This window comes from Botryllus schlosseri, chromosome 3 (assembly GCF_051294905.1).
Source record: "Botryllus schlosseri isolate E-star chromosome 3, Bs_hap1, whole genome shotgun sequence".
Classification (NCBI taxonomy): domain Eukaryota; kingdom Metazoa; phylum Chordata; class Ascidiacea; order Stolidobranchia; family Styelidae; genus Botryllus; species Botryllus schlosseri.
This window is the reverse complement of record NC_137238.1, coordinates 32446870-32470267: the sequence shown is the minus strand read 5'-3', so window position 1 is coordinate 32470267 and position 23398 is coordinate 32446870. Positions and strand designations below refer to the sequence as shown.

At 39.6% G+C, this 23398-nt stretch overlaps 1 protein-coding gene across 1 annotated transcript in view; it reads right to left on the bottom strand.

Moving 5' to 3' along the window:
* Positions 1–2432: 2432 nt before the first annotated feature.
* The window catches only part of LOC145435020 (uncharacterized), a 39129-nt gene continuing 18163 nt past the window's right edge, over positions 2433–23398 (bottom strand). Inside the window, exons 5-28 of the mRNA XM_080312285.1 lie at positions 19710–19828; positions 19161–19286; positions 14903–15028; positions 14700–14825; positions 13540–13665; positions 13337–13462; positions 13134–13259; positions 12931–13056; positions 12728–12853; positions 12524–12649; positions 11641–11886; positions 11454–11576; positions 11081–11326; positions 7981–8226; positions 6597–6719; positions 6221–6466; positions 6034–6156; positions 5648–5893; positions 4725–4970; positions 4538–4660; positions 4198–4443; positions 4011–4133; positions 3633–3878; positions 2433–3567 (exon numbers count right to left, since the gene is read on the bottom strand). Coding sequence (XP_080168411.1) covers positions 3431–3567; positions 3633–3878; positions 4011–4133; positions 4198–4443; positions 4538–4660; positions 4725–4970; positions 5648–5893; positions 6034–6156; positions 6221–6466; positions 6597–6719; positions 7981–8226; positions 11081–11326; positions 11454–11576; positions 11641–11886; positions 12524–12649; positions 12728–12853; positions 12931–13056; positions 13134–13259; positions 13337–13462; positions 13540–13665; positions 14700–14825; positions 14903–15028; positions 19161–19286; positions 19710–19828 — 3973 coding nt within the window. The 3' untranslated portion in view covers positions 2433–3430. The remainder of the gene's footprint in view (positions 3568–3632; positions 3879–4010; positions 4134–4197; positions 4444–4537; positions 4661–4724; positions 4971–5647; positions 5894–6033; positions 6157–6220; positions 6467–6596; positions 6720–7980; positions 8227–11080; positions 11327–11453; positions 11577–11640; positions 11887–12523; positions 12650–12727; positions 12854–12930; positions 13057–13133; positions 13260–13336; positions 13463–13539; positions 13666–14699; positions 14826–14902; positions 15029–19160; positions 19287–19709; positions 19829–23398) is intronic.

Sequence of the window (23398 nt, the reverse complement as noted above, 5' to 3'; positions counted from 1 at the left end):
CAATTTTAATTATTTCAACCATAATGCTTGATGCGACTACTGAAATTCTTCATAGGTCCTGATTTCGTTAAAATGAAGTTTTTTCATGTAACAATTTGTCAGTTCTTGAGTGAAATGTTTTTTTCAGGCCAAACTACTTCGTAAGAACAGACGGAAATGGGAATAAGTAACAATATTCTAACATTATGTGCGAAAACACCTAGTTACATACGTGGGGACCGAATTTTCAAAATTAGGTTTTCTAAGGTAAGAAAATATAAAACATTTCTTGCTTTAGTTAGAAAATTGCTCTTATTATAATGAAACGTTAACGTCATTTCAAAGTTACCATCACATGATTCCCCATTTCCAGTGAACCCGAGGTCACATGCACAGACAAAGAATCCATCGTCAATGATGCAGGTGGCATTCGAATGACAATTGTGTAAATTGTTAGAACATTCATTGATATCTGAAGAGATCACGATCCGGAATGAACTACATCAGGGGCGGGCAACTTCTCGAGTCGGCGGGCCGGATATAGGAAAATTAAGTACTTGGCGGGCCGGATTGCTGAATCGATACAATATTCGCCCATTTATCCACATTCCACATATACAAGGAATAAATCGCCCTTAATGAATACATTTTAACGACAGTAATGTCACTTCAAAGCCATTTCTCGCCGATAATGACGAAGACAATGTGGCTTTGAGAATAGTCTTGTCATACAGGCGCCGCCATGTCTGCTTCTATCTGATCAATCGACACACGGTGCAATCCTCAATTAAGATTTCAAGGAGTTCGATAACCCCGGTACCCCTAATTTACCAACGCATATATTCGTTAGGGTTGAGCAGGTGACGAGATAGCATCGTTGTTCAACTGTGTGGCCTGAGAAATCTCGATAATGAATTCATGCGGTCCGCGACCTCTACGAAATTTGAAAAGTGGCCCGTGACCCGTTTTGAGTTGGCGATCCCTGGTATAAGCAGTGTTTTCGTCTTACAAAAGCCTAGAAGTGTGCCGTGCTACAAGTCGGCGGTTACAGAATGAAAAATAAGAAATATCAGCCTGGTGTAATTGACCATTGTAGTCGACAAACACCATGATTACCACAAACGACATTAGGGTTGAGTACATCCCAAATGCCGATAATGCAAGTCTTCTCGCTTCGACGAACTCTCGCGTAAGCTCCACTCTAGCACGCTGCGCATATACGTATATAAAAACATGCACTATGCAGTCACTAAAATTTGACGTTGTAAGCAAGTAGTGGGAAATCTCGGCAGACTAGGGACGCGGGCCACATTATCATGTAAAACGGAAAACTGTCCGCGGGCCGGACAAAATCCCTTCGCGGGCCTGATCCGGCCCGCGGGCCGTATGTTGCCCACCCCTGAACTACATATTACATATGCGTAAATGTTCATTCATGACACCTGTACATAATTTCCCGTTTCCCGAATATCCACTTTCGCATTCACACACGTAAGAACCTTCATCATTGAAACATGTTGCATTAATATGGCATTCGTGTAAATATCCCACGCATTCGTTAATGTCTCTGCATGATTCGCCATCTCCGGTATAACCAACAACACATTCGCAAACGAATGAGCCATCCGTGTTGCCACAGGTTGCGTTGTAGTGACAGGTATGAAGTCCGTCGGAGCATTCGTCTACATCTAGAATAAGTCGAGAAATTTAAAATTATTTCATTAAATACATTAAAAATCATTGAATCCATCGCCATTGATGCAGGTGGTATTCGAATGACAATTATGTAAATTGTTTGAGCAATCATTTATATCTGAAGAAAGCATGATACGGAATGAAATGGATATTACATATAGGCTACGTTCATGTTCATTTATGATACCTGTACATGATTTCCCATTTCCCGAATAGCCACTGTCGCATTCACAAATGTAAGAGCCTTCGTCATTGGAACATGTTGCATTAATATGGCATTCGTGTAGATATTCCATGCATTCGTCAATATCTGTACACGATTCACCATCTCCGGTATAACCAACCATACATTCACAAATAAAGGAGCCATTGGTGTTGCTGCAGGTTGCGTTATAATGACAGTTATGAAGTCCTTCTAAACACTCGTTAACATCTAAAACGTGTTGAGAAAAAAATTTAGAGTATTTACCGATATAAATTATACCACTTATCTTACTAAGGTTGGCCGCAGAGATATTCAGAAAATAGTGTAGATCGCCAAAATAGAGTTATATTTGTCATATTATACCAGCAAAACATATATTCATATTGTCGAATTATACGTAGACGATGTATGTAGGCAATGTACAGCTTGAAAATGGGAGGGGCGAAGGCGAATTTTCATGTTTTCTATGCCCATAATGACAATCCACGACTGGAGGATAATGCTGGAGTAACCTGGTATTCCGGCAGGATCATATTTCATGTGAATATAACGTTAAAACGGGTATTTGGTAAGGTCGGTACTGAAGTTCATGTGATGTATGTGCGTGTGCGTGCACCCTACTGCGGTTGTACATTTTACTGCAACATGAAAATAGCCCTAAAAATTGCTATTTATGGTCTGTTTTCGACTTCCTGAGAAAATATGCGTCACTACCATAACGAATTGTAACGAATCGCTGATTTAGCGCAGTGCATTAATCTGTGGAGTCAGGCTAAAAATTTCTAGCATTGAATTCATTAATTGGAAACCATTGTACATGTACATTGTACCCAAATGTCAGAGCCAAATGATTTGATTGTATCACTGGATGGCAAATTTTGGCACAGTAACGTCACCAGCCAAGGCATATGCGCAATTAAATGTTAAAAGTCCATTTTACACAGCTCTCCTGTATCCAATTCACCGCAATAACATTGGAAATGTGAAACTGGCCCAGAAATGTTTTGTAATCACAGGTTTGCTTATTCGCCGCCATTATGAACCTAAAACCACAGTCGCATGGTCGGGTCCAGTGGATTCGTGGATTCGTGGATCGTACGTTCGTAATGAACTAAGAAATTGTATATGCATTGCATATTGCAGGCACGCACGAAAATGTCATGAGAACGGATCACGCTTTATTTCATACTACCTGATAATGACGTACGAATTGTTTCATTGTTGTTGTAGCCTATATACGCATAACCAAGGTAACCATAGTCACATCGATTAGACAAAAATTATTTTCAATTTTTTTTTTCAATTCACCATAGTCACAGCAAATTTTCTAAAGCATGATAACTCGCGACTAGATATTTGCAAACATTACAAGTGCAGAATTCTGCGTTATTTTGAGCATTACTATGACTCTAAGAAGAGGTGGACCACAGATATTTTTGAACCGTAAAACGGGCCACGACCGACAAAAGGTTGAAAACCCCTGCACTAAATATACTTTAATAAGTATTGAGCAGTATTTAGATGAATTGTTGCAAGCAATCGTGTAGTCATCTACAGCAACTTACCATCACATGATTCCCCATTTCCACTGAACCCTAGGTCACATAGACAGACAAAGAATCCATCGTCATTGATGCAGGTCGCATTCGAATGACAATTGTGTAAAGTGTTGGAACATTCATTGATATCTGAGGAAATCAGGGAACGAAATAAAATATTTTTACGTATATACGGAAAAGGTCATTTACGATACCTGAACATGACTCCCCGTTCCCCGAATATCCATTCTCGCATTCACAAATGTAAGAACCTTCATCATTGGAACATGTTGCATTTATATGGCAATCGTGAAAATCTAACACGCACTCGTCAATGTCTGTACACGTATAGCCATCTCCGGTGTAACCAACAACACAATCGCAAAGAAAGGAACCTTCAGTGTTGCCGCAAGTTGCGTTGTAATGACAGTTTTGGAGTCCTTCTAAACATTCGTCTACATCTAAAACAAATTGAAAAAAATATACAAGAATATTCACGGATACAAATCATTGCAATATATACAATAAGAAATACTGGGCAATAAATGGATGAGTTGTTTTAACCAACGTTTACATCATTTACTGCAATTTACCATCGCATAATTCCCCATTTCCAGTGAATCCTAAATCACATACACAGACAAAGAATCCATCGTCATTGATGCAGGTTGCATTGGAATGACAATTGTGTAAATTGTAAGAACATTCATTGATATCTGAGGAAACCAGGATACGGTATGAAATATATATTACATATACGTAAATGGTCATATATGATACCTGTACATGATTTCCCGTTTCCCGAATATCCACTGTTGCATTCACAAATGTAAGAACCTTCAGAATTGTCACATGTTGCATTACCATTGCATTCGTGAAAACCTTCGACGCATTCGTCAATGTCGATACACGATTCACCCTCTCCACTATAACCATTATCACATTCGCAAATAAAAGAGCCATCGATGTTTCCGCAAGTTGCGTTGAAATGACAGTTATGAAGTCCTTCTAAACACTCGTCTACATCTAAAACAATTTGAGAAAAACAATATGAATATTTACAGATGTAAATTATTCCACTGAATACAACAGAACGTGTACTTCATCTACAATAACTTACCATCACATGATTTCCCATTTCCAGTGAACCCTAGGTCACATACACAAACAAAGAATCCATCATCGTTTACGCAAGTGGCGTTTGTATGACAATTGTGTAAATTGTTGAAACATTCATTGATATCTTAGGAAATCAGGATGCGGAATGAAATATTAAATACACATACCTAAATGGTCTTTTGTGCTACCTGTACAGGATTTCCCGTTTCCTGAATATCCACTGTCGCATTCGCAAATGTAAGAACCTTCATTATTGGAACACGTTGCATTGAAGTGGCATTCATTAAAATCTTCGACGCATTCGTCAATGTCTATACACGATTCCCCATCTCCGGTATAACCAACCATACATTCACAAAGTGAGGAGCCAGCGGTGTTGCTGCAGGTTGCGTTATAATGACAGTTATGAAGTTCTTCTAAACACTCATCTACATCTAAAACAAGTTGAGAAAAATAGTATGAATATTTACATATTCAAAATATTCCACTAAATAGTTATGAAATATTGAACAGAAATTGATAAATTGGCATAACGAAGATTTGACGTCATTCACAATTTATCATCACATGATTGCCCACTTCCGGTGAATCCAAGGTCACATACACAAACGAAGAATCCATAGTCGTTGATACGAATGGCGTTTGCATGGCAAATATGCAAATTCTTGGCGCATTCATCGATATCTGATGACATCAGAGTACGCAATGACTGATGTATAACTAATTCAGAGATGAGCAGTTATGTAGTGTTGCCATAGGTCCGCCTTCAGGAGGATTTGTCGTCCTTTTTCGGGAAATCGAAAATGTCCTCCGAGGACGGTAAAATGTTCTCCTTTTTGGCAATTCGTCCTCCCTTACAGCTTTGACAGTTAGGCTAATTGACAGGGTGAACTGAAAATCGGCATAAATGTACCGAAATAGGTAATGAGGTCGTTTGAGTGGCTCATTCGGGGTCGAGTCAAAGATATCACATTTATTTCAGTCAACACAACAACATTTCCAGTAAATATTCCAAGATGAGCTGTTTTCAATTTCAGTGAATTAACTTTTATGAGTTGATAAAGTCCTCCTTTCCCGATTCTAAAATATAGTGACCCTACATTTATGATACCTGTACAAGATTTCCCATTTCCCGAATATCCAGTGTCGCATTCACAAATGTAGAATCCTTCATCATTCGTACATGTTGCATTACCATGACAATTGTGTATATCTAACACGCATTCGTCAATGTCTGTACACGATTCACCATCTCCGGTATAACCAACAATACATTCGCAAAGAAAGGAACCATCAGTGTTGCCGCAAGTAGCGTTGTAATGACAGTTTTGGAGTCCTTCCAAACATTCGTCTACATCTAAAACAAATTGAAAAAAATTAATAAGAATATTTACGGATACAAATTATTACAATATATACAATAAGAAATATTGAACAATAAATGGATGAGTTGTTTTAACCAACGTTTACATCATGTCATCATTTACTGCAATTTACCATCGCATAATTCCCCATTTCCAGTGAATCCTATGTCACATACACAGACAAAGAATCCATCGTCATTGATGCAGGTTGCATTGGAATGACAATTGTTTAAGTTGTTGAAACATTCATTGATATCTGAAGAAATCAGGATACGCAGTAAAATACATATTACATGTACGTTAATGGTCATTTATAATACCTGTACATGATCTACCATTTCCCGAATATCCACCGTCGCATTCACAAATGTAAGAACCTTCGGCATTGTCACATGTTGCATTACCATGGCATTCGTGAAAACCTTCGACGCATTCGTCAATGTCGGTACACGACTCACCCTCTCCAGTAAAACCATTATCACATTCGCAAATAAATGAGCCATCGGTGTTGCCGCAACTTGCGTTGAAATGGCAGTTATGAAGACGTTCTAAACACTCGTCTACATCTAAAACAAATTGAGAAAAATTGTATGAATATTTCAAATGCATAATATTCCACTCTATATACATAGTAAAGTGTGGAACGAAAGTTGAAAAAATTGTTACAACGAAATTGTGACGTCATTCCCAATTTACCATCACATGAATCCCCACTTCCGGTGAATCCGAGGTCACATACACAGACAAAGAATCCATCCTCATCGATGCAGGTGGCATTTGAATGACAATTGTGTAAGTTACTGGCGCATTCATCGATATCTGAGGAAACCAGAATACGCAATCACTGATATATATAATAAATTCCTAAATGGACATTTATGTAGGGTTACCATATGTCCGCCTTTAGGATTTGTTCTCCTATTTCAGGAAATCGAAAATGTCTTCCGATGACGCCTAAATGTTTTCCTTCTTAGCAACTCGTCCTCCTTCACAGCTTTAACATCTAGTGCAAGGGCGGGCAACAAACGGCCCGCGAACGGATTTTGTCTGGCCCGCGGTCAGTTTTCCGTCTTACATGATAATGTGACCCGCGGCCCCAATCTGCCGAGATTCCCCACTGATTGCTTACTACGTCAAATCTTAGTGACTGTATGTTATTATATACGTGCATGCGCAGCGTGCGAGAGTGGAGCTGACGCGTAAGTTCGTCGATGCGAAAACGCTTGCGTTATCGGCATTTACGATGTACTCAACCCTAATGTCATTTGTGGCAATCATGGTGTTTGTCGACTCCAATAGTCATTTGCACCAGACTGGTATTTCTTATTTTTGATTCCGTAACCGCCGACTTGTAGCACGGCACACTTCTAGGCTTTTGTAAGATTGTGTTTATGCAAGGGGTCGCCAACTCAAAACGGGTCGCGGGCCACTTTTCAAATTTCGTAGAGGACTCGGTCCGCATGAATCCAATATCGAGATTAACTAGGCCACACAGTTGAACAACGACGCTATCTCGTCACCTATTCAGCACTAAGGAATTGATATATTGGTAAATCTGGGGTACCGGGCTTATCAGACGCCTTGAAATCTTAATTAGGGATTGCACCGTGTGTGGATTGATCAGATAGCAGCAGACATGGCGGCGCCTGTATGACAATGCTATTCTAAAATGCACATTGTCTTCGTCACTATCGGAGAGATGAAGTAACATTACTGTCGTTAAAATACATTCATTAAATACGATGTAGTCCTTGTATATGTGGATAAATGGGCGAATAATGTACCCGATTCAGCAATCCGGCACGCCAAGTACTTAATTTTCCTATATCCGGCCCGCCGACAAGAGAAGTTGCCCTGAAACTGAAAGTCGGGATACGTAACGCGAAATAGGTAATGAGGTCGTTCGGGCGGATCATTCAGGGTCGAGTCAAATTGATCACGTTTTTTTAGACAACACAAAAAGATTTCCAATAAATATTTCAAAATCAGCTGTTTTCATTTCGGGAAACAAACTTTTATGGGTCAATACAGTGTCCCCGCTTCCCGATTCCAAAATATGGTAACCCTACATTTATGATACCTGTACAAGATTTCCCATTTCCCGAATATCCAGTGTCGCATTCACAAATGTACGATCCTTCATCATTGGTACATGTTGCATTACCATGACAATCGTGAAAATCTAACATGCATTCGTCAATGTCTGTACACGATTCACCATCGCCGGTATAACCAACAGTACATTCGCAAAGAAAAGAGCCATCAGTGTTGCCGCAAGTTGCGTTGTAATGACAGTTTGGGATTCCTTCTAAACATTCGTCTACATCTAAAACAAATTGAAAAAATGTTATAGGAATATATACGGATACAAATCATTGCAATATATACATTAAGAAATATTGAATAACATATTGATGAATTGTCTCAACCAAAAGTTCACGTCATTTACAGCAATTTACCATGACATGATTACCCGTTTCCAGTGAATCCTAGGTCACATACACAAACAAAGAATCCATCGTCATTGACGCAGGTGGGATTCGAATGACAATTGTGTAAGTGTTACGTTCGTGCATTTTACGTTGGTATCGTTTGTTAACTAACTTTATTATCTCCACCTCAAATGCGTCCCGATTAGCAGTTTTTTAATCACATGATTAGCATTCTCCCGGATCAGCTGACTTTATTATCTACGGCTTCTACGCCCAAAGTACCGCAAATTATCAACATTATATTGATGCCATGATCGCCGGCTTACCCGGTGTTGCTAGTTTTATCGATGACATAGTCGTTAGTGGCACTGACGACCGCGACCATTTTCTCAACTTATCACTACTCATTGAGCGCCTCACCGAACACGGTTTCACCGTCAACTTCGCGAAATGTGAATTTTTCAAAAGTAGTATCGGGTATCTTGGTCACATAATTGACAAGGACGGCAAACGCCCGTCTAACAAATCCGTTGAAGCAATCAGACAGTTGCCCAAACCTCAGGCTGTGCGCCAGCTACAGGCATTCCTGGGCAAAGTCAATTATTATCGCGCGTTTATTCCTAATTTTACGAATAAAGCCGCTTCCTTACACCGTCTTCTTCAAAAAGATGCGAGATTCATTTGAAATACGGATATATGATGCAAACAAGCATCTCATTTTGTCAACGGATGCTTCTCAATTCGGAATCGGCGCTGTCCTCTTAATCGAGCACAATGGCAAGTAGAGACCGATCGCGCACGCATCGAAAACGCTTTCCGATTCGCAAAAATCCTACTCTCAAATAGAGAAGGAAGCTCTCTGTCAATCATTTACGGAGTCACTAAATTTCGTCAATTCTTGTAGGGTAGAAAATTTACGCACGTAACGGACCACAAACCGCTTTTAGCTATTTTCTCGACGGACAAGAAAATTCCTGTGATTACAGCGCAACGCTTACAGCGATGGGCACAAACGCTCATGGCTTATATGACATTCGCTATTTAAACCGCACTATTTAAACCGACCGATCAGCACGGAAACGCTGACGGTTCATCTCGCCTACCAAAGGGTCCAGACCCTGAATTTGACGAGCTGGAAACCCGTGAAAACGCGGAGATCGTTCACACTATTGACATGGCATTTGATGGCTTACCGTTACCTCGCAATGAAATTCGCGACGCGACACTGAAATACAAAGCCATGAAACTAGTAAGTAAAATTATCCGTCACTTATGATAATTGGAGTCCAAAGACGCACGTTGATGATTGACTTGGTTTTCCTCTCGCAAAAATTCGCTTTCTCTGCACGAAGACATAGTCATGCTCAATATTGATGGTTTTCAGCGCGTAATAATTCCGCAGTCACTTCGAGCGCGAGCCTTATCATTGTGGCACAAAGGACATTGAGGTATCGCGAAAATGAAGCAGATTGCTCGACGCTACATCGCATGGCCTTCCATTATTCGCGACATTGAAAATCTCGTGAAGAGTTGCGACGCTTGCCGTAAAGTAATGAAAGCGCCTGATCGTCAGTATCGCGAATGGCCTTAAAAACGTCTGAAAGCTTTGAACGGATTCACTTGGATTTCGCAGGTCCAATAAAAAACAAAATGTTTCTTATCATCGTCGATGCGCATTAGAAATATCCTTTCGTTAAAGTAATGAATATCGGATCTACCACAACCTTGTGTGTAGTCAACGCTTTGAGGGAAGTCTTCTCCATTGAAGGCTTGCCCGTAACAATTGCCGCGAATGGCGGACCGCAATTCACATCGAATGAATTCTATACGTTTTGCTCTAATTTGGCAATCAGTCATATCGTATTACCGTCTTTTCACCCTGCCTCCAACGGGGAAGCGGAGCGACGGGGGAACAGGTTTCAACTTCTCGCTACGTACCCGGGCGTAGACTGGAAAATACCGCTGAGATTTTACATGGTCGGCAGCCGCGCAATTTGTTAAGTTTGTGCTCGCCCATCGACAAATCGGAACCACTTACGCCTAGACAATTGGTCACTCATTTCGAGTTACTCGCAGTTACTGACGCGGACCAAAGTGGGTTGCTGACGTGGTGACGGAAATACTGGGACGTGTTGTGTACATTGTAAAAACCGATCATGGGTCTTGGAGAAGGCCTAAGAACCATAACTCCGTCCACGCTTGATTTCAGCTTGCAATAATACAGCCGCACAGGAAGTTGCTCAACCTTGGCAATCGCAAGCAGAGCAACCATTGGTCAGGAATAGGGCACAACGTCTTGCAGCTAGTCTTGCTCGAACGTCGGGCAGACGTTATCCGTTTAGAATTAGAAAGCAAACTGATTTCTATCGGCCAACGTAAATGACCATGTACTCTTAATTTACAGGGGAGGACTGTTATGTTCGTGCATTTTACGTTGGTATCGTTTCTCCTTTATATGTCTAGGATTAGCGAATACCGCAAATCATTATTTCCTCGTGTGTCGTGCTTATACCCTGTGTTCTGTTGTCTACTCGCCTTTCGTTTAAATGCACTCTGGATCGTGTCGCCTGTTATAAAGTGCTGCTGATAATAGACTGATTTTCATATTGCAACCTCGTCGTATGAGTTACTGTTCAAACAAGATCAAGAACATAACAGTAAGTCGTTGTAACATTCATTGATATCTGAGGAAATCAGGATACGGAATGAAATATATATTCCATATATGTAAATGATCATTTATGATACCTGTGCATGATTTCCCATTTCCCGAATATCCATTTTCGCACTCACAAATGTAGGATCCCTCATCATTGGTACATGTTGCGTTACCATGGCAGTCGTGAAAATTGAACACGCATTCGTCAATGTCTGCACACGATTCACCATCTCCGGTATAACCAACAATACAATCGCAGAGAAAAGAGCCATCAGTGTTGCCGCAAGTTGCGTTGAAATGACAGTTATGAAGCCTTTCTAAACATTCGTCTACATCTGAAGCAAGTTGAGAAAATTTATATGAATAATTGCAATGCAAATTATTCCATTAAATGCATTATAAAATATTGAACAAAATTTGAGAAATGGTTATAACGAAGTTGTGACGTGATTCAAAATTTACCATCACATGATTCCCCACTTCCAGTGAATCCAGGGCCACATACACAAACAAATAATCCGTCGTCGTTGATGCAAATGGCGTTTGAATGGCAATTATGCATATTGTTGGCGCATTCATCGATATCTGAGGAGATTAGATTACGCAATGAATGAAGTATAACAAATTCTTAAATGGACATTTATGAGACCTGTACAAGATTTCCCATTTCCCGAATAGCCATTGTCGCATTCGCAAATGTAGGACCCTTCATCATTGGAACATGTTGCATTAATATGGCATTCTTGAAAATCTTCCACGCATTCGTCAATGTCAGTACAAGATTCACCATCTCCGGCATAACCCACAACACAGTCGCAATGAAAGGAACCATTGGTGTTGCCACATGTTGCGTTGAAATGACAGTTATGAAATTCTTCTAAACATTCGTCTACATCTAAAACAAGTTAAGAAAACTACAATGAATATATTCCAATGTGAATTATTCCACAAACTACCATATAAAATACCGAACAATAATTTGACGAATTTTTATAATGAATGTAAGTTGAGGATTTGATGAAATTTCAGTGACAGTAATCACGCTTGCACAAAAGACCATGTTTCATAGATAGGTGCAAAGTTTTGCGGATATGGTTTTTGTCCGCACCTTCTCTATTTTATACATGCTGATAAAATCGTAACATTACAATATATTATTTCATGCGATTCGTGAGATGAAACTGAAATTTGGGTTATGCCCTGAGAATACTAAATATATCGTATGAAATGTCTAACCGTTTTGAAAACACTGGGAATTGATGCCGAGCGCATGTTCAAATTGACGCTGCTGATTTTCAGGCGCTGGAGGAAATAGGGGCAGCCATTGAAAACTAACAAGGAAATTATACGCCACATCACTAGTATGGCACGACTCATGCACACATTGACAATTCACTCTATCCGCGGAATAACCATCCTTACAATCACATGAACAAACGTTATTGCTTTAGGTGTCAGCTACACTACTCGCACTTTGCATAATCCCTGCGTGTGTTTCGCTCGATACGATACCAGACCAAATATAAGCTGACCTTGACAAGTCGCTCCATCCCCAGAGTAACCATCAATGCAGCTGCAAGTGTACGAGCCAACAGTATTGCTACATGTTGATGTGTTTTCGGCACAATTATATGTACCTAATGCACACTCATCTACATCTGAAAAAAAATGATATAAAAACTTATTATATATAAAGAGATCTGCGAAGAAAAAATCAAGACACTAATCAAGCAAACCTTGACAAGTCTCTCCATCTCCAATATAGCCATCAAGACAGCTGCATAGGTACGAGCCAACGGTATTGCTACATGTTGATGTGTTTTCGGCACAATTATCTGTATCTAATACACACTCATCTACATCTGAAAGAATAATATAAAAGCTTAATTGTATATAAAGACATCTGCGAAGAAAAAATCAAGACAGTAATCAAGCAAACCTTGACAAGTCTCTCCATCTCTAGTATAGCCATCAATACAGCTGCATAGGTACGAGCCAACGGTATTGCTACATGTTGATGTGTTTTCGGCACAATTATCGGTATCTAATACACACTCATCTACATCTGAAAGAATAATATAAAAGCTTAATTGTATATAAAGACATCTGCGAAGAAAAAATCAAGACAGTAATCAAGCAAACCTTGACAAGTCTCTCCATCTCTAGTATAGCCATCAATACAGCTGCATAGGTACGAGCCAACGGTATTGCTACATGTTGATGTGTTTTCGGCACAATTATCGGTATCTAATACACACTCATCTACATCTGAAAGAATAATATAAAAGCTTAATTGTATATAAAGACATCTGCGAAGAAAAAATCAAGACAGTAATCAAGCAAACCTTGACAAGTCTCTCCATCTCTAGTATAGCCATCAATACAGCTGCATAGGTACGAGCCAACGGTATTGCTACATGTTGATGTGTTTTCGGCACAATTATCGGTATCTAATTCACACTCATCTACATCTGAAAGAATAATATAAAAAATTAATTGTATATAAAGACATCTGCGAAGAAAAAATCAAGACACTAATCAAGCAAACCTTGACAAGTCTCTCCATCTCCAGTATAGCCATCGATACAGCTGCATATGTACGAGCCAACGGTATTGCTACATGTTGATGTGTTTTCGGCACAATTATCTGTATCTGACGCACACTCATTTACATCTGAATAAATAGTTTCGGACTTCAACAGAGTGAATGAATGAAATTGTCCCAATGTCCTTTGAATTATTTTGCTTCAGCTTTTACTAGATTAGATTTTGCGTCTCTATTTCTACTTCCGCTAGAGTAGTTTTCTTGACTACTATGACCACCTCTGAGAGTACTCATAAATTGATTGTGTTTCTGGGGTCAATGTTATGTTATGGCATAGCACGTAACTAGTTACAACACATAAGTACACTTTGTACCGCTTGCATAATAAATCTCCTATCTCCACTTTCCTCCCATATGCCATATACAGAAAACATGCTAGAAATTGTTTGAACCTGCAGCTGTAGCCCGTATAGCCGTTTAGATATCACAGATATGACTATTCCCCCAGCATACTGGACCTAAAAACCTAGTCAAGCGAGCGGGGTCCGTGGACGCTAGGATTAGATTGTTTTGCTTCGTGACTTGAGTGGAGCATTGGACGGCCGAGATATACATGGATGATATCTTCGAAGTCATGCATGCACGATTGCACATTGCACATTGCAGACACGCCTGGGAATTCTATACGATCACGGTTCGTGCGTTCTCTCCTATTACCAAATATTAACTAACGAATAGGTGTCAAATTGTTTCAAAGCGTACAGTTCCATTCGTCCTTCGTGCAATAGGTATGAAAATACGGTTCGGATACTTCTGGGGTCCTGATAATTACAGCATATTAAGTGGCAATAATTGTTTCAAAAATTGATTACCATGTATCCATGTATAACAAATCCAGGTAACCATAGTCAGTTAGTCATGTCGATATGAAAACCGTCTGTTGCATTCATCCCCGTCCAAGGTTTACTGACAATCGTCAAAATCATAATAGCTCGCGACCATTACATTACAAGCTCAGCATTCCCGAGCAGGATTGTTACCGGTGGCAATATTTGGAGCACAGCAGCTATCAGATTCGAATACACACTCTTCAAGATGACTAATGACTAGAATACTATGTAACTCCATATATCAAGGAAAGAATATGACATGATAAGGAAAACCTTGGCAATTCACTCCATCTCCGGAATAGCCTTGATTACAATCACAAGTGAACGAACCATCGATATTGGTACAGGTAGCAGTGTTTTCGGCACAGTTATCTGAATCGGACGCACACTCATCTACATCTGAAAAGATAATTCAAGACTTCAATGGTATACAACGGCGTCTGCGAAGAAAAAGGTACCGCATATTTCAAGCAAACCTTGACAAGTCACTCCATCCCCATTATATCCATCATTACAGCCGCACTTGTACGTCCCAGCGGTATTGCTACATGTTGCAGTATTTTCGGCACAATTATCGGTATCTAACGTACACTCATCTTGATCTGAAAAGGGTGTTTCAGACTCCAACAGAGGTCAATAAAGTCATAAAGTCAGTGTATCTACTCCAGTGGAAGTCGAAATGTAGCCCCAAATTTCTACTCAATTACAAGCAGGGCTGTGGAGTCGGTAAATTTTACCACCGACTCCGGCTCCGACTCCGACTCCACACATTTTCAATATACCGACTCCGACTCCGACTCCGACTCCTGAGTCTTTAAACGTACCGACTCCGACTCCGACTCCTGGGTCTTTAAACGTACCGACTCCGACTCCGACTCCCGACTCCGACTCCAGCATTATTACCAATTTACTTCGAAAATTATATGCCACATTGTCGGTTGAATGACTATCATACAACCATTAAACATATGCAGACATATGATTAACGGTGGCATGCTAAATTGTTTCATTGTGAAATAGCTCGAATTATCCACTATGCAATTAACATGAAAGATATATTTGCTAAATATCCTTCCTGTTTCAAGTTTTTATAACATGGACTCTCAAATATCCTGAAATGTATGAATCAATCAATCAAATATGACAGATATCCAATCCTGTATAATAAAAATGTAGATAAAACATCCAAGTGTAGCTCTTGTATATGAGTCAGCAACTAATAATGAAATTGAACTTACTAATTTTGTCATTGCACACTATCCTGATGACCAGCACACACACTCTTACTACTAGACAGACATTGGTCATAAATGGAATTTATTTAAGTAGCCAAAGACCATAGCCTATGTCTAGTTCACATGTTCTTAATCAAGTATTCAAGGATTGGTACTTGCAGTCTTTCTTAATGATTTGTTCGACCCAAACAGCTAAGCTACACTACAAATATTTTTAATTTTGTCAGGTGGGAAGCATCGTTTGGTCATATTTACATCATTTCAATTTTACAAAATCAGACGATGCATTTGCTCTGTCACAGTATCATGGTATAATTCCAAAAATTGCATCAATTTTGACTGCATCGCGAAAACGCATATTGCGATTTTCTTTCCCTGTGCAACTGAGTTGTAATTTGCAAGTAATGTCTAATTTTATCTATATAATGGGTGGGCAACTTTTTCGGCCAAAGGGACACATGAGATTTACGAACCATTGCGCGGGCAACTGGAATGTTGATAACCTTTTTTCAGTTGTCCGATAGGAGCGAGCCGAATTAGGCAACATTGCAAACAAGACTTATATTAAGACGCTCTAAAATTGACAACAATATGTCATGCAGCTGTGCAGTGCGCAATCAGGCCCCGGTCGCGCGAAGCACGAAAATTCTTTTGCAAGATAATGCCTGAATTATATCAATAAATATGTTGCTAACATACATTGGGGGTCGCATCTGTATACCACTGGGCTCATTTGGCATGGACAGGATTATTCGACGTTTAGACATAGCAAAATCGACGGTATCAGTCAACATGCCTCTATCATTTTGTGCAAATGTTTTGTCGACGATCTCGCTGCGAGTGCACAAGCGAAGCCGCATGTTGGACGACACGTTATCTCCTAATTGCGAATATAGTTAGACTCAATTCTGTGAATAAGATGTACTTATAATTTTCAGAAGGGGGCTCAAATACTGAATGCAAGAAATCTAGTGACAATGAATCATGCGAAGTAGCCTACCGAGAAAAATTTCAAGTCAAATAAATCTGTTATGAAATATTCTACTTTATGGTCATATACGATGATCTGGGATAAATGTGGCTGGCCCCTGAATGCGCCAATGCGTCAGAACTATTGTTTTAATCATCATCAAATTTCGCGGTCATACTAATCAAATTTTGGTTGGCCTTGCAATTGTACCTGATACCGTCGTATGAGTTGTTGTTCAAACAAGATCAGGAACATAACAATGTCATAAATAATCTCGAGAATTACCTCACAGGCCACACCTAACCTTCTCGTGTGCCAAATGTGGCCTGCGTGCCACGGGCTGACCGCACCTGACCGGTATGGTTCTTAATAACAGTGATTGGTGGTACATAAACACTCGAATGATAATTCTGTGAAAGCAAATGTTTTCGTGATAGAGAAGTTGGAGTCGGAGTCGGAGTCGAAGTCAAGGTCATTCTCACAAACTCCGACTCCGACTCCAGTCAGTATTTTCTCACCGACTCCGACTCCAGCTATTATAGTTTTCACGACTCCGACTCCATCAAGCGAAAATTACCCAGACTCCGACTCCGACTCCACCGACTCCGACTCCGACTCCACAGCCCTGATTACAAGTAAAGGTAGCAATTTTCAAGGGATTTCAAAACTACGTGAAGTAGAAGTGGAAATGATGTTCTGAATTTACTCAAATAAGTAGTTTCAAAACGTGCATTTGTAGCTACCTACAAACGTTTTTCAAGCTCAAGAACCCCCCAATATCTCGAATTTTCCAATTGATTTCACAAAACCAAGCAATAAACATTGAAGAAAAATGTTAACCCTTATGGGAATAGGGCTTCTATAAGTCTATTTTTGCTAGCTGTTTTACCCGCTTGTGACCAGCTGGATAACGTTACTGTGATATCGGTGATTCCAGCTCAGCATGTTAATACTTACTTTTTCTCTCTTCATTTTACCCTGTCTGACGTGCACCAATTACCCACGTCGGTTGAAGGATACAAGAAATCCAAATGTCAGACACATCTTGCTATGACATCAAAATGACTATTGTGATACAGTTGGGTTGGTTACATTACTATGATCAATACATGTCGTAACAACTTTTAAGAAGTTCACTTAATGGCTACCTTACCTAAAACATAGGACTTTGAACACCTAAGAAGTCCGCGCGAAGCGCAAACGTAGAATGGAAAATCAACAAATATTACAAACGGCAAAGATCGCCGTTTGAGAATCATGTTTGGGCCATTTCCTACACTTTAAGAAAAACTGGTGTAGTCTAATCACAAAGTAAATTTCGCAGATTTGATCTTTTCACCTTTCGCAGCCGACGATGAGTCAATCATCAACGCTTTTCTATCATCATCTATCGATTATTATTCACCTAAGCAAGAAACCAAACAGTTAGTTGAACATAGTTGACTGAACATTCCTATCTTTTCGCCCCCTATCGCCAACCTCGTGCGTTTTTGACTATCAATCACCCCTTTTCTTTTTCGTCCCTGTCTCTCAAAGTCATCATCTCCATCTTTTGCAACAACTTCCTCAACGGTAGGCGAGTCATTCAGTTTTACCGTGTGTCCAATGTCGACAAGGAAGTAACAAAAATGCAGAATGAGCAGCAACATGTAAGACATCAAATTTGGTGCATGGAACTCTATGCCGTAACCGGTGACAGACATCAACGCACAGCTACCGAGTTACAGTTACACAACTACAGTTTTCTGATTTAGAGATTTACCACGGAACATATTCAAATTGAAAATTAGACCGCGACCATAAAAAGGTGAGTTGGTGAGTTAATAGGTGTTAATATCCGTTCATCCGTCTCGCCACCGGGGGTTTAGTAATCTCGTGACTACGGGCTGTAACAGAGAGCGGATGGATTACAAAGTGAATTTGCAAAACAAATGTCTGAATCGCCTGATTGCGGTTTAGTTCTTGTCAATATGGACTCCATGTATACGCTATGGACAATTGGATATGATTTGTCACGGCAAATCCTACGGCATGGTACACAGTGTGTACCAGGCTTGGTTCTTAGAACACATTCCTCTTTATCTGAAACTTATAAGTTATTTTAATTGGAAGGGACATTTTTGGGATATAGAATGTAGTTAAACATTAGGATCCCAACATGGACGCTATCGTCCCCCAGTGGGCGACTTTGAGAAACAAGGGTCGATAATACCAGAGGGGGGCGACTGGGGAGCGAAAATGTTAAGTTCAGTGAGATATATTTATATAACACGGCCCCAAATGCACGTGAATATGGCTTAGTCTGCATATGAAACGAAACCGTTTTTCTAGCATATACCGCCTCGGAAAATGACCAATGACCATGTGTTAGTAAATTCAACAGCGATCAGAGTTGGGTGAATAAATTTCCCGTTTATATGTCCTCTTTTTCGAATCCGTAAATATGGGGCAGGGGGGCGAAAATTTGAGTCTGGATTTCTAGGGGGGCGATGAGTCGCAAAAGGTTGGGAATCACTGTAGTGGAATAACCTGTGCAAGTCACTCCATCTCCAGCATAGCCGTTAATACAAGTACAAGTGAAAGATCCGTCATTGTTGGTGCAGATAGCTGTGTAACGATCGCAATTATGTGTGTGCAGCGCACATTCGTCTTTGTCTGAAAATACAGTTTAAATTAGATCAGTGGTGCCGAAAAAGCGCCCTGTGACACAATCCCAGGGCTTTGCAAACTTGAATCGCGAAATGCTGCAACTGTACAGTGTAGAGCGTTAAATTACATCAGCTTCTCAGGAGAAAAATTCTGATTTTATTAATTTTAATTAATCTTTATATTTACTTGGCGCTGATTCAATGCGACTTCATTTTTTGGTTTAATATAGTAGCACACTTTGCGATCTGAGCCACACAGTACAGATATGAACGGTATCTAGATAGCGTGGTGACACTAATGGGTTGCGGACCGAGGTCGAGCCCCAGTCATTCAGTGAGAATCAAGCATTGAATTCTGCATCGAAGCATTACGCAGACTATGTGCAATGTCAAACCACAATCGGATTAATTCACTAGACCACGGGCTCACCTTTCTCACAAATGTACATTTGAGCGTTGGCACATGGATAATCATTCCAATATCCACTTAATATCTCTACGCAATCTTCCCCCGTTCGATAATCATTCGGTTCGTCATTGTTCCAATACCTAAATTAAGAGAGCGAAATTGTTGCGATTGCAGTGACCATATGCAAGAGATTCTCACGATCTACCCCTTACTTGACGAAAATATAATATAATATAAATTATTATATGTGTGCTTTTTTAAATTCCAAATAACGTCATGTGCAAATTATAAGACCAGGGGGATCAATATCAACTGGCCCTAACAAGACTATTAAGAGGTGAGAACCGGTGAAAGGTGCTAGCTCGTGCACACACGAACTTTCACAAAAGATTCGATGCGAACGTGAAATCGAATCTTTGACGTCACGTCACCATTCAATTTTCAAACACTAGTTTTCCGCCAAGATACAACGGTGTAGGAGCGAATTTGTATAATAAGCAAGGGTCAAAGGGCCCACGGTAGTTTTCCATAATGCAAAGTTATCAAATTGTCATTGTACCGTTCGAACATGTGATGTTGCCATACTGACTGCTATGACGATTATCAAGCATATGCTTCGTCAATTGGTCAGCATTTGAGTGAAAACCTTGCCTGTGCACAGCACTATGATGACAATATGTTCACTAGGGCTGTTCAAAAATAACCTTTTTTCCTGAATCTTGCTGATGACTTGATTAAATCGTTAGGTTGCCTTAAAAAACGACGCACACCAAATTTGAATTCATTCCAACCAATATTCGCGGATTTCGTTGAGTTTGAAAATTTTGAATTTGCCTAAAAATGCAAAAAAAAAAATTTTCAAATTTTCCTTCCAACCTTATGAAATTGTTGCGCTGTCTTCAAAAACGATGGAAAACAAATGTGACTCAATTCCAAGCTGCAGAAGCGGAGTTATTCAAGTTTATTGATGGTAATTCTGGGATGGGATTGAGTCCTCAAAAATCACTAAAAGACAAATGACTAGCTGAACACATGCTTGTTAACTGCATACTTTCCAACACCAAACGGAACCATTGGTCTATTGCGGACGGCTAAATGAATACGAGAAATTTGTGCTTATGACATCACAATCAAACGGTGTAAATTATTGCACTTGAGATAACATCGTACCATGCTCAGCAACCTGTGTGTCAACCTGTACTGACCCATAAACCTGCCTATGTGATAGCTAGCCATCGGCTCATTGTAATTCGGATCTGGTACACCCCTGTACACCCCATCCGAGTGGTACACCCTTTGCATATTCTGGTACACCCAAGGGTGTACGACAACCCTGGTTGAAGAGCACTGTACTATAGTACCGTATGTCCGAATACTTCATAGTTTGTTATTGTTGCCATTGTTACGATGCTAATTTCATGGTCTGTGATTTTGATTGTTACGTCATGCTTTGCCTTTTTGGTTTTGCTTTTAAATCTGTTTAAATCCCTTTAGTGTGCCGTTAACTCTTGAAAAGAGGCACCCGAAAAGTCTTCGAGTTCAATAAATATTTTTACAATGGATATTGTATTGAAAGCCATACTGACTTGATCCAAAATATCAATAATCACACTTGAGCTCGTTAACGTTCCCCAACTAGGTACATATATGTTCTTGTTCAAATATATTTAGAACTATCTGTAACTTTAGTACTATTGATAAATATAACAGTCTTAAACCCACTGGTCGTGAATATCAATAATTAGTTGTCTTAATCTTTTTTAGAGAAATGGTAATGGAGCGCCTGTTGCCTTCAAATCCACTTATTCTGATTTATCGAGGTTCGCATAGCGAACGCGAATGTAAACTTTATATCGTGCTGGTGTTTTTCTCGCATTTACCATCATGCAGGAAGTGATGGGAAATTACAATTCGTGGATTTTCACTCAAAGATGCTGATATTACTGCAAAATTCTACTATTTCACAAACACTTGCCCAATATAGAATAGGGTTTCTTAAACTGGAGTCCGCCAAATAATTTTACGGGGTCGATGAAAGGTCGATGATTATGTACCAATTATTTTCATTGTCATTGAAACTTTATCTATGTTTAATGAATCTATCATCCCATATCACATACAAATACACAAAAGTAACTACAGCTCTTATTTGCCTTAGTTTATTTCCCTCACTCATGGAACTGGGACACAAAAGTCACATTGATTTTTTGGAACGTTTTGGCCGATAGCAGTTTATAGCCCATAAAGTTAGGAGTTCATTTCAAATCATGTCACTGCAACAGATTATTTATCACCTACGAAAGCTCGATTTCAGTAATTTACCGAAGCTTAGCTTGATCACAATGCAAAACCCTAACGTTGAAAAACTATATCAGGAGGCTTATCGCACTACCAACTAACAAATGACACTAGATTAGAAAAGCCGTGGTAAAGTCGAAGACAATTAATAACAAGTTGCATTCGTGATTCCGAAAATTTAATGAAACAAATATTTTGATTTTGATAATTTTATTTTTTTGCGTTATGTCGAATTAATGGATTCGGCAAAATATTTATCGGACTCAGCCACAAAAGGAGTCGAAATACTTTGATGAGTCAATGTATTCTAAAAAAACGCCTAGGAACCCCTGGTGCAGAACCTTCCAAGGTTCGTTTGCGAACACGGAACTCTAAAATACTGTGATTCACACTACGAACACGAAGATGAACCATCCGCAACATCCCTTATCGTTACGAAATTATTTGGCACATTCACGGTGTATTGGGAGATCGTATCCGCGGGAGAGTAACAAGCCATTATAATAAAACATGGCATCTACGGATTGTGATGATTGGATATAAATGATCTCAATTGGATTGTTTTTTAATTTATATTGAAACGTATTGGCGGATCTGCTGCAACCGCGGTGATGTAGGCTATTTCCTACTTACGTCTAATCGGTACGTATATTGGTAAGTCATATTAGTACATATATTTGCGTAGAAGGCAACAGAGATTTCGTTGTGAATATGTCGCAAAGCTTCCACTTCAATTTCTCCACTTAAATGTTCTTTACTAAACTATCATAAAACATCATCAGCTCATTCTTCGCCGCCAGAAAGAAAGACTCTATCGTATGAAAATATTTCATTGATGTAGTGAAGATATAGCCTAATTTGTCCACGCTATAGCGTAATTGTGAGCTGTTATACGCCATTCAAGTGTCCATTTACCAGTGCATGTGATATCTCATTGATAAATTAATTCTACATTTCGAAATAGGTTTACCGCATTCACTGACGTTTGCTACTGACTAGTCAGTGGAAAAGCTTAGCTCAGTGGTTCCTAATCTGGGGGTAATTACCCCCAAATGGGTATTTTACCAATTTTCGGGGGTAGTTCAAATTGATGTTTTTTTATATATAGCTTTAACACCGCTGCACTGAAGTATTTTCAAACGTAAATATGAATGTAGGCTAACATATAATCTTCTGAGCTTGTATATATTTTGTTTCACTTAACACACCAGGCCTGCTGTGATATCATAGTAGCCATTAGTGATAATTAATAACAGGGCCGAATTTAGTTTAGTATGGTTCTAGGTAAGTCCAATATATTTGCAGTAGTGCGGATCACATATTGTTGCGCTTGCTGACAAATTGAAAGACAACAAGGGGCGTCTAAGTTTAGCTTTACACCTATAATGCAGTAACAATATCGTAGAAATACA